At 36.6% G+C, this 12,804-nt stretch overlaps 1 protein-coding gene across 1 annotated transcript; it reads right to left on the bottom strand.

Annotated features, from left to right (window-relative positions):
- Nucleotides 1–3,300: 3,300 nt before the first annotated feature.
- Nucleotides 3,301–3,729, bottom strand: LOC115222332. Its single transcript, XM_029792520.1, has one exon. It carries the CDS (start codon nucleotides 3,727–3,729, stop codon nucleotides 3,301–3,303), a length of 429 nt encoding a protein of 142 aa, XP_029648380.1.
- Between the last annotated feature and the right edge of the window lie 9,075 nt (nucleotides 3,730–12,804).

Raw genomic sequence — 12,804 nt, 5'->3', positions numbered from 1 at the left:
ATTATTGGACTAATTAACTTCCGTTACATTTAATTTCCTTTAACTCAAGTCCGTTAACCCAAGACTCGTCTACTGCAGCCCCTTGGTTGACGCAGTTTTGGCCCCCCTAGTCGACGCAGTCTTGGCCCCTTGGTCGACGTAGTTTTGGTAGTCATCGACAAAAGATTTGCAACCCTCCTGGACAATGAGGAATGCCAACTGGCTGCTGCCTTCCACCCCAGGTTTCACCTCATCTGGTTGGATAGGTATGATAACAACAAGTTCACCAAGGTGAGTAGAAGCATGGAGGATAAGGTCGAGGAGGCCATGAGGCAGCAGTCTGAGGAAGTGAGCAGCAACAGTGGAGGTAGCAACAGCGAAGAAGTGGGGGATAATTTCTTCAGTGGTGTCACCCAACAAAAAGAGAGCGGAAGCCACAGGTCACCGAAGGACAACTCCCAGAATTTGGTAAAGACCTGGTTGGGGACCAACTCCAAAGATCTACTGACAGATGCTGCCTTCTTGAGTGAACAAGTGTTGGAGGAGTTGTTCATCAAGTTCAACGCAGCCATCCCTTCTAGTGCTGAAATTGAACGTTTATTTTCCATGGGCAAGGACATATTGAGTGCCAAGGGATCGTCCTTGTCTGATGGAAATTTCATTATGTTAATTTTCATGAAGGGCAACATGAATCTCATCAACAAAATGGAGAAGAGGAAAAATTAAGTTATGTATATATTGTTTTTTATTTTTTATTTTTTTACGGCCACTTCATCAATAAACTTTTTTTTAGTTTAATACTAATATTGTGTTTCATTTGAGTTTTTTTATTACCCCTTTCTGACTCTAAAAGCCTTTAAAAACCTAAAAAAAGGGCCCATAACTATGAAACCAGGCTTTTTTAGGCCCTTTGAAATTTAACACTATTAAGTCAGCATTTTTTAAACTCTAAGCAAAAGAAAAAAAAAACTATAGTTTTGGATTGTAAAGCCCTCCTTCCTAATCAAACAGATAAGATGCATTAAGAATTTCAATTTTAGTGTTTATTCATAATGTTATTACTTTTACACCTGTTAATTAAATTTACCTGTCAAATTTACTCAGCAAAATCAACTAAAATTCCATAACAATAAATCAGTGATATATAAAGCACCCACTGACAAAATTTCAAATTTGTATGTAAAAATTTACAAAGTTACAGGCAAATATTGTGGATACCCCTCTTGAACCTGAATAATTCAAAATAACGGGAACAAATAAGCATTACATTTGACAGATTAATATGAACACTAAAGATGGTTTTAGGTTTTATATATATATGTGTGTGTGTGTGTATTACACACATACACACACACACACACCACACACACACACACACATATATATATATATATATATATATATATATATATATATATATATATATACACACACAGAGGTGGGCACCGTTAATTGAAAAGTTAACTTTGTTAATCGTTAATCCGTCTCTCTTTATTTCTCTCCTTGTTTTTTTTTTCTGTGTATCTTTGTCGAAGAGCGTAGGCTCGAAAAGTAAAAGACTTTTTCTATTTCTATTCCTGAGCGCTATACTAAAACATTTGTTTGTTTGTACTCCACCTGCCTTCGTCTTTTGTTTATTTTCGTAAACTTCCCATTTATATATATATATATTATATATATATATATATATATATATATATATATATATATATATATATATATATATATATATATATATATCGCTCAGAGATTATTATTGCTTATTTCCACTTTTTCGAGATCAGTGACTTTTCGTCACTGGAAAAAGTATATACATTTGCATTGAGAATCACTTTCCATCGCCAACCGGTGATTGTCACACGCTGATGACGGATCAATGCCCTACAACTCGGGTCCGTGTGTATCACGTCAGGCTGGAGAATGATGACTTCCCTTTGCAAATACTGATTGGGCACAGATAGTGTGTCAATAGCCAGTTGGAGAAGATATCTTCATGGAGCTACAAGCTATAGTAGCATCGACCTTTAAGGGTTAGTCACATTAGGTGGCAAATATACTTCACGATATATATATATATCACCGTGATCACCGTGACCGACCACAATGCGCATTGTTTTAGCCTTCAAATGACGCCACCCCGCAGGCTAAGCGAGCAGGCCAACAGATGAAAGAGTGAAAGAAAGTTGTGGCGAAAGAGTACAGCAGGGCTCGCCACCACCCCCTGCCGGAGCCTCGTGGAGCTTTAGGTGTTTTCGCTCAATAAAAACTCACAACGCCCGGTCTTGGAATCGAAACCGCGATCCTACGACCGCGAGTCCGCTGCCCTAACCACTGAGCCATTGCGCCTCCACACACACACACACACACACACACACACATATATATATATATATATATTAACATTTTATTAACTGACATAGGCCTGTTAGCATGACCATTAGAATGCCATTGTTGATTAAGTAAACTCTTCGTTTTTAGAAAAGAATGACCACGCAATAAATAATGTGTTCCCATGCAATTACTATTTATGAATTTTATATATTACCAGCATAGGCACCCGGTGTTGCCCGGGAATGAAAATTTTCCTTACATATTGGAAGCATAATAATAATAATAATAATAATAATAATAATAATAATAATACCAACAACAACAACAACAATAATACCAACAACAACAACAACAACAACAATAATAATAATAATAATAATAATAAACGAAAATGCAAAATTTACCACTTTTATGAAGAGATAAATTCTACCACATATGTTTGAAGGAAATTATGTAAGGGCTTCTGGGTAAACAAGATTCTTTGTTTTCTGATTTGGAGCATTGACAAACAAGTCTTGCAAACAACCTACCCTGGAGCAACCAACAAAGTTGGCCATGAGAAAATCAAGCCAATAGATTTCAAAGACTGACCTTGAGCTGTATTAATAGACATTGCAAAAGTAAGTCGCACTGGGAATTCTGTTTGTTTGAACTGTTGGTTTGATTGGAACTCTTAGAATGAAAATCTCTTCCCCAGAGGCACATCCAATGATGATGGTAGCTTCTGTCACATTAGGTGATAATGTCTTCACAATCAACCTTGTCCCATTGCATAATTTAGGAGAATCTAAATTTCTTAGAAGCATTATTGGGACACCTACCTTCAAAAAAGGTTTATGTAGAGGAATTCCAGGTGGCTCAAGAGAATTAAGGAACTCTGTTGAGTAATGGACAGCTTGATTTTCATCAAGGACTGAATCAACTGATTTGTACTTCTTAATGACTGTTGGAATCTTATTCATTAATTCATGATTAATTCTTGCTATTGTCTCATTTTTGGGGATTAAGAATTGCCCTTTCACACAACCATTTATGTAAATTATTATCATCACTTAAGTCTGGTAATACCTTGTTCTTCAATTGAGCTGGGGAATTCATCATGATAGCAATATGAGCCAAACTGATATCACCATTCCCATTAAGTGGTACTTTCTCATTTCCTAATTGGAGGAGGCAGGTTGAAAACTGTTTTCCACATTGGTCCCCATGTAATGAAGCTGGCATGTTAGTATTGAAGGAGAATTTCAGAACTTTATTCCATGCTTTTATTTCATCAGATCTTGTTTGTCTCAGAATGACTGGTAATGTCTGTCTGAATTCTCCTGACAAAAGTAATGTAAATCTTCCCATAAATTTATTGTTGCCTCCAATGTCTTGTAAGGTGTTACCAAGGGCTTCCATTGCACCTCTATGTGACATGGTGCATTCATCCCAAATGATCATATGTCATTGGTACAACACTTCTGCTGAACCTGAATTTTGCTTATGTTACAAATTACCAGGTTTAGTGGTATTTTAAAAGCAGAATGAGCTGTTCGTCCTCCTGTGAGAATGGTGGCAGTAAAGCCAGACAATGGTACAGCAACTGCAATTTTTTTTGCCTTACTTTGGAGAGAAGTAATGTGACAAATGTTTTACGTGTGTCACCAGGAATATCAAGAAAGAAAATTTCACTGTATTTTTCTAACGATTGTGGAACGCCGACTGCATACACACACAGGTACATATACACACAGTATCAAACCACAGATGAAATGGAGGTGTGTGAGAGAGAGAGAGAGAGTGAGAGAGAGAGAGAGAGAGTGAGTGAGTGAAGGGGTGTGTTGTCATATATACGTACATACATAGATAATAGGCGTACATCATTCTTGTATGTATGTGTGCGTGTGCGTGCGTGCGTGTGTGAGAGAGCGAGTGCCACTTATCACTCTCTCTCTCTCTCACACACATACATACATACATACAAAAAAGATGTATGCATATGTATTTGTGTATGTACGAATACATGACAATACACTTTTCACTCACTCAAACTCACACACACACACACACATGCACACACGCACACACACACACTATATACATATATACATATATATAAATGTATACAAACGTACATACAAAAACGCCTGTGCGTGTGTGACTTATAAATACATAGAGCTGACAAAGAAAATAAATAAAAAATGTTTACGTAAATAAACGAAGTGTGCAAATTCCAGTAAAATAATTCCTATATTTTTGGGGGGCCACATGTTTAATTGCAAAATTTTAACATGATATTTGTGTAATAAAGAAATCGAACCTGGAGTATGTGTGTGTGTGTGTGTGTGTGTGAGAGAGAGAGAGAGAAGAGAGAGAGAGAGATAGAGAGAGATTATTGCGAACAATGAATGAGATGGACATGGAATGAAAAAATTGTATAAATAAAAGCACCTTTAAAAAAAGTGTCTTGTACCGAATATTTAAATTTGTGAACTTAGTAAATACTTTTTTTCAGTAATTTATTGTAGTTGTTTACAAATAGCGAATTAAAACTTGAAATGAAAACATTAAAATTTAGACAGGGACAGACTTCGTCATTTTTATGTCAATACCAGAAGTTGACACTGAGAAACCTTTTTAAAGTGAATCTAATGTAGAGAATTTTCATTAAAATTCCGTTTTCTTGAAAGTTAAGACGAATTGAAGTAGACTTCAGTGAATTTTCAGAAAATCCTCACCCCTTCTAAAACAGTTAAACCCCCACATTTTTATATATTCGAAATTGACATGATAGAACACATATTCGTAGAAAATTTTATTAAAAAATATCCATAATTCTGAAAGTTATGATTATGGAAATTGTGTTGGGGTAGGGGGGGAGACATAAATCTGTAGTTCTTAATACGACAGGCAGAAAGTAAATAAGAAATTTTAAGGGAGAAGCAAGTATTGTAGGGGTTGAAGGGAAATTTGCCACTCAGTGAACCAAAGAGCCAGTATCAAAGGAACCAGAAAGAAACCATCAACAACAGGAAAACACAAGACCATACGGATTGAAGTGAAATTTAGGAAGATACTTCTGTCAGTAAATTATGAAATTACTTACATCAGTAATTGTGAACTTGTTTCTGTCAGTAATTTGTCGTTGTTTGTTTGTAAATAGCGATTCAAAACTTGTACTTACAGTGAAAACAATAACATGGAAGTTAAACAATGGAGTATGAAAATTGAAAGTGAAAAGAATAGGATCTGTAGAATGAAAGTGAAAATAAGAGATATAGATAGAGAGATATGTTACAGAGAGATAGAAATAGATAGAGAGAGACGAATAGAGAAATATACATAAAGAGATTTGGTACGTCACTGACGCTAGAAAACCGGAAGTAAAAATATTAAAATCTTTGAAAGACGTGAATGTAACAGAAAAAGCAATATTTTTTTATTTTTAAAAATTAAAAATCAAATGAAGACACTAAAATATGTACAAGGTCAAATTAGTCATGCATCACAACTATGGATGTGATTTGTGAAACCGTTTTCGCATGAAAAGTGAATACTACACATCTCTATTTTATATATTAGATATATTAGTTGCATTAGAAGTTCTGAGACTTTTTCAGGAGAGACATTAATTTCAAAGCTGTAATCTCTTATAAAGTTGGATCCTCTGACTTAAATGCACTCACAAGTGCTCCAGCAGCTTCGTGAAGGTTCTATGAAAGTGAAAGAGTCTAGGACCCTTGTCACAGCCGCCTTCATCTTCTCGATGTTTTCAAAACAACTGCCCCTGAGGATCTCTTTCAGCTTAAGGGAACAACCAAAGTCACAGGGGGCAAGGTCTTGATTGTAGGGAGGGTGGAGAATTGTGGACTGGTGCATTGTCCTGGTACAGGTGCCACCGACCCGGGAGGACGAGACCCCACCTTTTGTGACGAAATCTTTTCTGACCTCCCTCAAAACCTTCACATTATGGAATGGCCAAAGGGATCCCAGTGGATGTATATGATGTACTTGCTGTATCAAAACAGGATCATTGTGAGCTTCCCGGTGGATTTGCATTGTCTGGCCTTCTTGGTTCTGGAGTAGCCAGGATGCTACCATTGATCAATCTGCCACTTGGTCTCTGGATAATAATAGTAGATCCAGCTTTCGTCACATTCACCAGTGGCTCAAGTGCTTTTGGTTTGGAGGTAAAGAGCTCAACCATCTCCTTACTGTCACCAACTCATCTTTCCTTCTGTTCGTCACTGAACACCCTGGAAACCAACTCTACACAAATTTTGCGCACGTTCATATCTTCATGAATAATTGTGGGTAGTTGCCACACAAACTCCAAACTGCATGTTTATTGCCTTTATCGACACACGACGGTCTCCATCCACGAAATTACGAATTTTCTCAACCAGCTTTAATGTTTTGACATTTTTCTCGTTCCTAAACCTCTCATCGTCTCTCATTTCCTCTCTAACGTCCTTGAACCTCTTGTGCCAATGAAAAACATGCTCAGCTCCTTCAAGTTAATCCATAAACAGCCTGGAACATTTCATAAGTTTCTCTAGCGTTTTTTCTCAGTTTAACTCAACACTTTATTGTATAGCGAGCTTTCAAATACCCCGATTGCATTCTACAAACTAGTCGGCTGTAACAAGCAGTAATTAGTAGTGTGCGTTCATTCTAGAATAACAAAAAGTTTGAAAGTCAGCTTATTAGATGTACAGTAATAATATACTAATATTACAATAATCTAGGAAGTTATAACTGCTTCTCCTAAAAAGGTCTCAAACTTCTGGAATGCACCTCGTGTGTACTAAGCTAACAATAAATAAGATAAAGAGAATATTCTGGTTAAATCTACTTAATTACATGTGTCCATTGCTAATATAAGAAAATATAGAACAAAGCTAATAATTATATAGAATAGTGTCTGCATTTATACAGGTATGTATGTTAATATGTATGTATGTCGCTGTTAAAACACAAGGATAATCTCCTTTCTCGAACTTTGCATACAGTGTGCGTTACGTAAGGAAAAGTAGAATTGAGAGTACATCTCGCGGAGCAACGTGACAAAGTTCCCTGTAGAATCTGTGTTGGCTCTGCTCGAGGACCCAGAACTTCAGTTTTTTTTATAATCCCCTGGCATGACTTTTAGAGCCTTTAAAATGTAATTTGTCGGCAGGTTTTGCATGTTTTCTTTTCGTCTTTCACGCCAGCCGATGCCGATTAGTGGATAAATATCTACGTGTATGTTCTCTTCTTCGCAAGGTCGCTAATGTCTTTTTATGGTAATATAATTAGGGTGTGGTTCAAAGCTCGAAATCTGAATTGTTGGAGTCAAGGTAAAGAGCTGTTACAGATCGTTCAAATGGCACATCTTTGTTGAATAACTCTTCCTCGACTTTCCATTTTTCTTCAAGGCGAATATTGTGTTCTAAGCAGAAGCAACGTTCTGTCATTGAGTTCTGACGAAGGAGCAGTGTAGAGTCTCAGATATCCACAGAAGGTTGTTTGCCGAGACGAGACGACACCTTCGACAAGTGTTATATACACAGCTGAGAGAAGTTTAAGTAATGAGAGAAGTGAAGACAAACCGTGCAGTCAGAGACCATCAAACGCAATAACATACACGAACCAGAGCGAGTGGATTAATTGATTCGAGCGGGAGGACGAGTTACAACTTGCGAGATCACTGTACAACTGAAATGTGGTCACAATGCATTACTGAAGATGGTGGAAGAATTTGGGTATCGGAAAGTGTGTGAACGGCGAGTACCTCGACGTTTGACATCTGATTTGAAAGATTGGTTTGAAGATTGTCTATTTTAATTAGTTGGAGACGTTTGAAGCTAATGATGACCCATTTTTTACTGATCAGGAATAAAACGTAGTCGTATCTTTAGGTTCTGGGAATGAAATCCAATCCCTAGAATACAGGAAGTCGTAATGTGTTTTGGAGGAGTGAGGTGGGGTGGGGAAATGACAAGGACGTTAGTATCCTTGATTTTCTGGAACGTGACTGTACCGTAAACAGCGATCGGTACACTGAGAATCGTTTGGAGGAAGTGACCGAACAAGAATCTGTAAACAAACTTCATTTGAAAAGACTGTGTAACCACACATATCTTTGGTAACAAATCAGGCAATCAACGGGGATTCTATCACCCGTCGTACAGATCAGATTTGTACTTTCCGATTTCTACCTGTTTTGTTCAATAATAACACTCTTCGAGGACAACGAACATCTAAACATTGTAGCCTTTTGACTCGATACATTTCTAACAGCAAAGTCAAAAATGGACCATCCTATCGCTCCACAGCTATGCTACTGCGCTCTCTCTCTCTCCCCTCTCCCCCCTCTCTCTCTCTCTCACACACACACACAGACACACACACACAGACACACACACACACGCTTGATTAGGGATTTTTCTCCGAGTCACTTTTACTGTTATCTCCTTACATTGTTCACCTAAATTGTTTGAGGTCTCCTTTTCTCCTTACCCTATTTTATCTTACTTTCTTGCTTATCTAACCTTATATATTCCGGCATTTATCTTCCTCACTCTCAAGAAAGGAAGATCCCTAGTTCGCCATTTTAACTAACATCTTTACTCTGGATTCTTTAAATATTTAAACACTTCTTTACTAATATGTTTTTCTTCCCTTCCTTCCTTCCTTCCTTCTTCCTTTCCTTCCTTCTTTCCTTCCTTCCTTCCTTCCTTCTTCCTTTCCTTCCTTCCTTCCTTCCTTCCTTCCTTCCTTCCTTCCTTCCTTCCTTCTTCCTTTCCTTCCTTCCTTGTTTCCTTTAACTTCATTAAATCATGGCGTTTCTTTAATTATATTTAATTATATTTCTTCTTAATGTTCTTTTTGCACGCGTTCATCTATTGGAGATATTTTCTTAGTTCTTTTTGAATTTAACCCATTTTCGATTGCTTTGATAACATTGTGTTAGCATATATTTTCAATGAATTTGGCTGCTATTTTATAACTTTTTCCTTTATATATGCTGACACAATAGAAACGACCGTTGGTAATGTATGGTTCAATTACCAATTAAAGATGTGACTTTTTCCATTCTTGTTCTTGTTGTACCCCGAATTTCTTGAAATTCTTCTTAAAGTAATAAAATTCTCATTTACCACACACACACACACGCACACACACGCGCGCGCTCATATGGTAAGTGAGAATTTTTATTAATCACTACAATTATTTCGACACATCTAACATCGATCCCTCACGGGTGGGATACTTAACAACTGGTTCAGGAGCATCCGACGGTGCAGATGTGTCTCTTCGGGTGATGAATAGTTATAATTCGTTAAAATAACAGTTCCACAATGTATCTTCTCATTTCGTACAAAGAAAAGCAGCAATTTAAAGGATATAACTTTATTTATTTAGAAGATCAATAATAAAATAACAGATGCAAAAAAGAAACGAACACGCAATACAGTGAATAAAGTATTAAAAATACCAGGTAAGATAAGATATTTATAGATACCCGAATTGTTAATCAAATAGTACAGGAAAGGTATCATACCCAATAACTGATGTGGTATTATCACTATAAACTGCTAAAATGGGAAAGGAGATACACAAGAAGGAAATTACAGAGGCAACAAATTAATGGATCAGGCTATTAATGGAGAAGGTCATAGCACAATTGATCAGGAGTAATGTTAACCCTGAAGAGATTCACTTTGGTTTTATATTCAGAGGATATGACACAGATGCAATCTTTTTGGCGAAACAACTGCTGGAGAAATACTTAGCCATGAGTAAACCACCACACCTGGCCATCGTGACCTGTTAAAATACAGAAGAGAACTTATCCAAGTATGAAAGTTGATTATCATAGTCGTGTATGTGTTAATACCGAGAACAACAGAAAGTAGCTTAGAGAAAAATCTAGACTAAGATTTCGATTCCTGTCTATGAAACCAGAAAACGAACTGCTTAAAGGCCTTTGACAAGATGACACACTCTGGGAGCTATTAGAGCTGCTGGCAACAAAATTCTTTATTTTCAAAGTGAAGGCAGATTGTATGCTGCTTGTTAGAATCGCAATATACACATAAACACACATTTAGAGTCTAGACGTGTATGAGAGAGAAGGAGATTGGAAGAGAGAAAGTGGGAAAGGAAGAGGACACAAACAGACAGAGTGACGGTGTGAATATGAATAGATATACGTACATACATGTGAACATTCAAACTAATCAGTGGCATTGAACAGATATACCTGGAGACGCCATCTGGTTCTTAAGACCCTCTTCAATGTGGCAAAGAAACAAACTTCTCTAATCAATATTAGTAAGAAACCACAGAAGAAACCAGCCTGAGATTTCTTTGCCTTCGTGCGTCCAGGACATTAAATCCGCTTGAATAATCTTCTTGTAAGCAATGAAAAGTAGAACGGTTATTACGAAGTAGCAGCAGATTCACAGAGATGTCAATGATTCTTCGTCGTTTCAGTTACGAAGAAACCAGATATATTATCATATGGTGTGAAGAAAAAAGAGTAGCAAATCTAGTCGAGTAAACGGTTCCTCATGAAAGTAATATGGACGCCACTAGGACTCGAAAGGTCGACCCTTATGAGCGTCTCCTAGAGGATTGTAAGGACACACGCTGGAAAGCAGAACGTTATCCACTCGAAGTTGGAAACAGTATGAGACAATGTTTGTTGTCATTAGGCCGACTCGTCGCAAAGCAAATACCATCATGAGGGATATCTAGGCCACAGTGGAGAAGGCAAGCCATTGGATTTGGTTAAGAAGGGATGGTGAGCAATGGCTAGAAAAATATTGAGCGAAGCCTAGTGGCCGGTTGAACTAGCAACCGGGGCCCTATCTCAGTGATGGGGGAGGAGAAGTGCGTAAAAATGCCATTTAGAGGAAGGTGCTGAAATGGCGCGCATTCTCTCCTGATGACTCCATAAGCCTGCAAGTGTCTGGTAAGCGGAGCTTTCAACTGGTAGCACTTGTATCTGCAAGTTGTTTGCATATAATGTTTGTATTTGTGTATATATGTATGAGCATAATATATATGTGTGTGTATGTATGAATATAACGATAAACGTCGGCCTTTTCAAGCCTAGCCAGGCTCATGGGCCCGTTTTTCCGGTTTCTGTGGCGTATGTATTCCCCCAGCTGGACAGGACGCCAGTCCATCTCAGCGTTACTTAAGAAACAGGAATAGAGAGTGAGAAAATGTTGTGGCGAAAGAGTACAACAGGGGTCACACCCCCGATCTGGGAATAGAACCGCGATCCTCTGACCGCAGAGTCCGCTGCCCTAACCACAAGGCCATTTCGCCTCCCATGTATGTATGTATATATATATATATTTATATATATATATATATATATATATATATATACAACACCTTTTATCAATTCAAAATGAACAATTAAATTACACCATCTAGAAAATTACATATAATAGAAATATTAAAATTAAAATAACAATAATATACCGATGATTAAGTAAATTGCAAAATAATAATAATAACGTATATATTGATTATTTTATTATTCTAGTTTATTTTTAACCTGATGAGTGGCTATATTTATATCGAAGTGATTTTACTCCTACTATTATTTTTTTTACTATAATCATTTCTTAAATATAGCCACGAAACACGTGTCGTTATTCTACCAAATATATACGTTTTTGTTATTATTTTGCAATTTACTTAATCATCGGTATATTTATTGTTATTTTAATTTTAATATTTCTATTATATGTAATTTTCTAGATGGTGTAATTTAATTGTTCATTTTCAATTGATAAAAGGTGTTTTTTTTTCTAATTTTTATATATATATATTATATTTTGTGAAATTTGATTTAGTATTTCTAAATTGAATTTTCCCCTGTAAGTCAGGAATAATATTCCCTCAAATAATAATTATATATATATATATATATATATATATATATATATATATATATATATATATATATATACATATATATGCGCGTTTATGTTCGTATATGTGTGTACACGTTTGTGTGTGTATGTGTGAAATTAAGATTAAAAAGTTTTCTATTTTGGCATTATGACGTCACAATATTCATAACGTTTCCTTCAGGGCCTTCGTTTCAAACAATTTTCAGTCGCTTTTAACCTTTCGCCGTAATCAGAGGATAGAGAATGTATGGGCCTGGGGGCTCACTCAAACATCTGAAGGCTAGTGTGAAGTCACTATCATCTTCACCTTGTTTTGTGTGATTGTGGGCATGTTTTATGTACCTTTGAGTTCTCAAACACTTTCTATAGCATGCTGATTGGTATCGTACCATATTTACAAGGTGTACGGTTGTGTTCCTTGGCAGTATGAACTTATAACCAGGCAGTTTCAGGTTTGGAAATCCGGAGATTCCAAACAGAAGCATTCTTCATTCTCGATATATTCACATATGATATTTTATTGTAAACAATTGAGTGACTGTAAAGAGAACATGACATAAATAATAAAATGTACGTACCCGAAATAAAGATT

Source organism: Octopus sinensis, linkage group LG19, assembly GCF_006345805.1.
Source record: "Octopus sinensis linkage group LG19, ASM634580v1, whole genome shotgun sequence".
In the NCBI taxonomy this organism is placed as follows: domain Eukaryota; kingdom Metazoa; phylum Mollusca; class Cephalopoda; order Octopoda; family Octopodidae; genus Octopus; species Octopus sinensis.
Note: the sequence above shows the minus strand (reverse complement) of the source record. Positions and strands in the feature narration are given on the sequence as shown.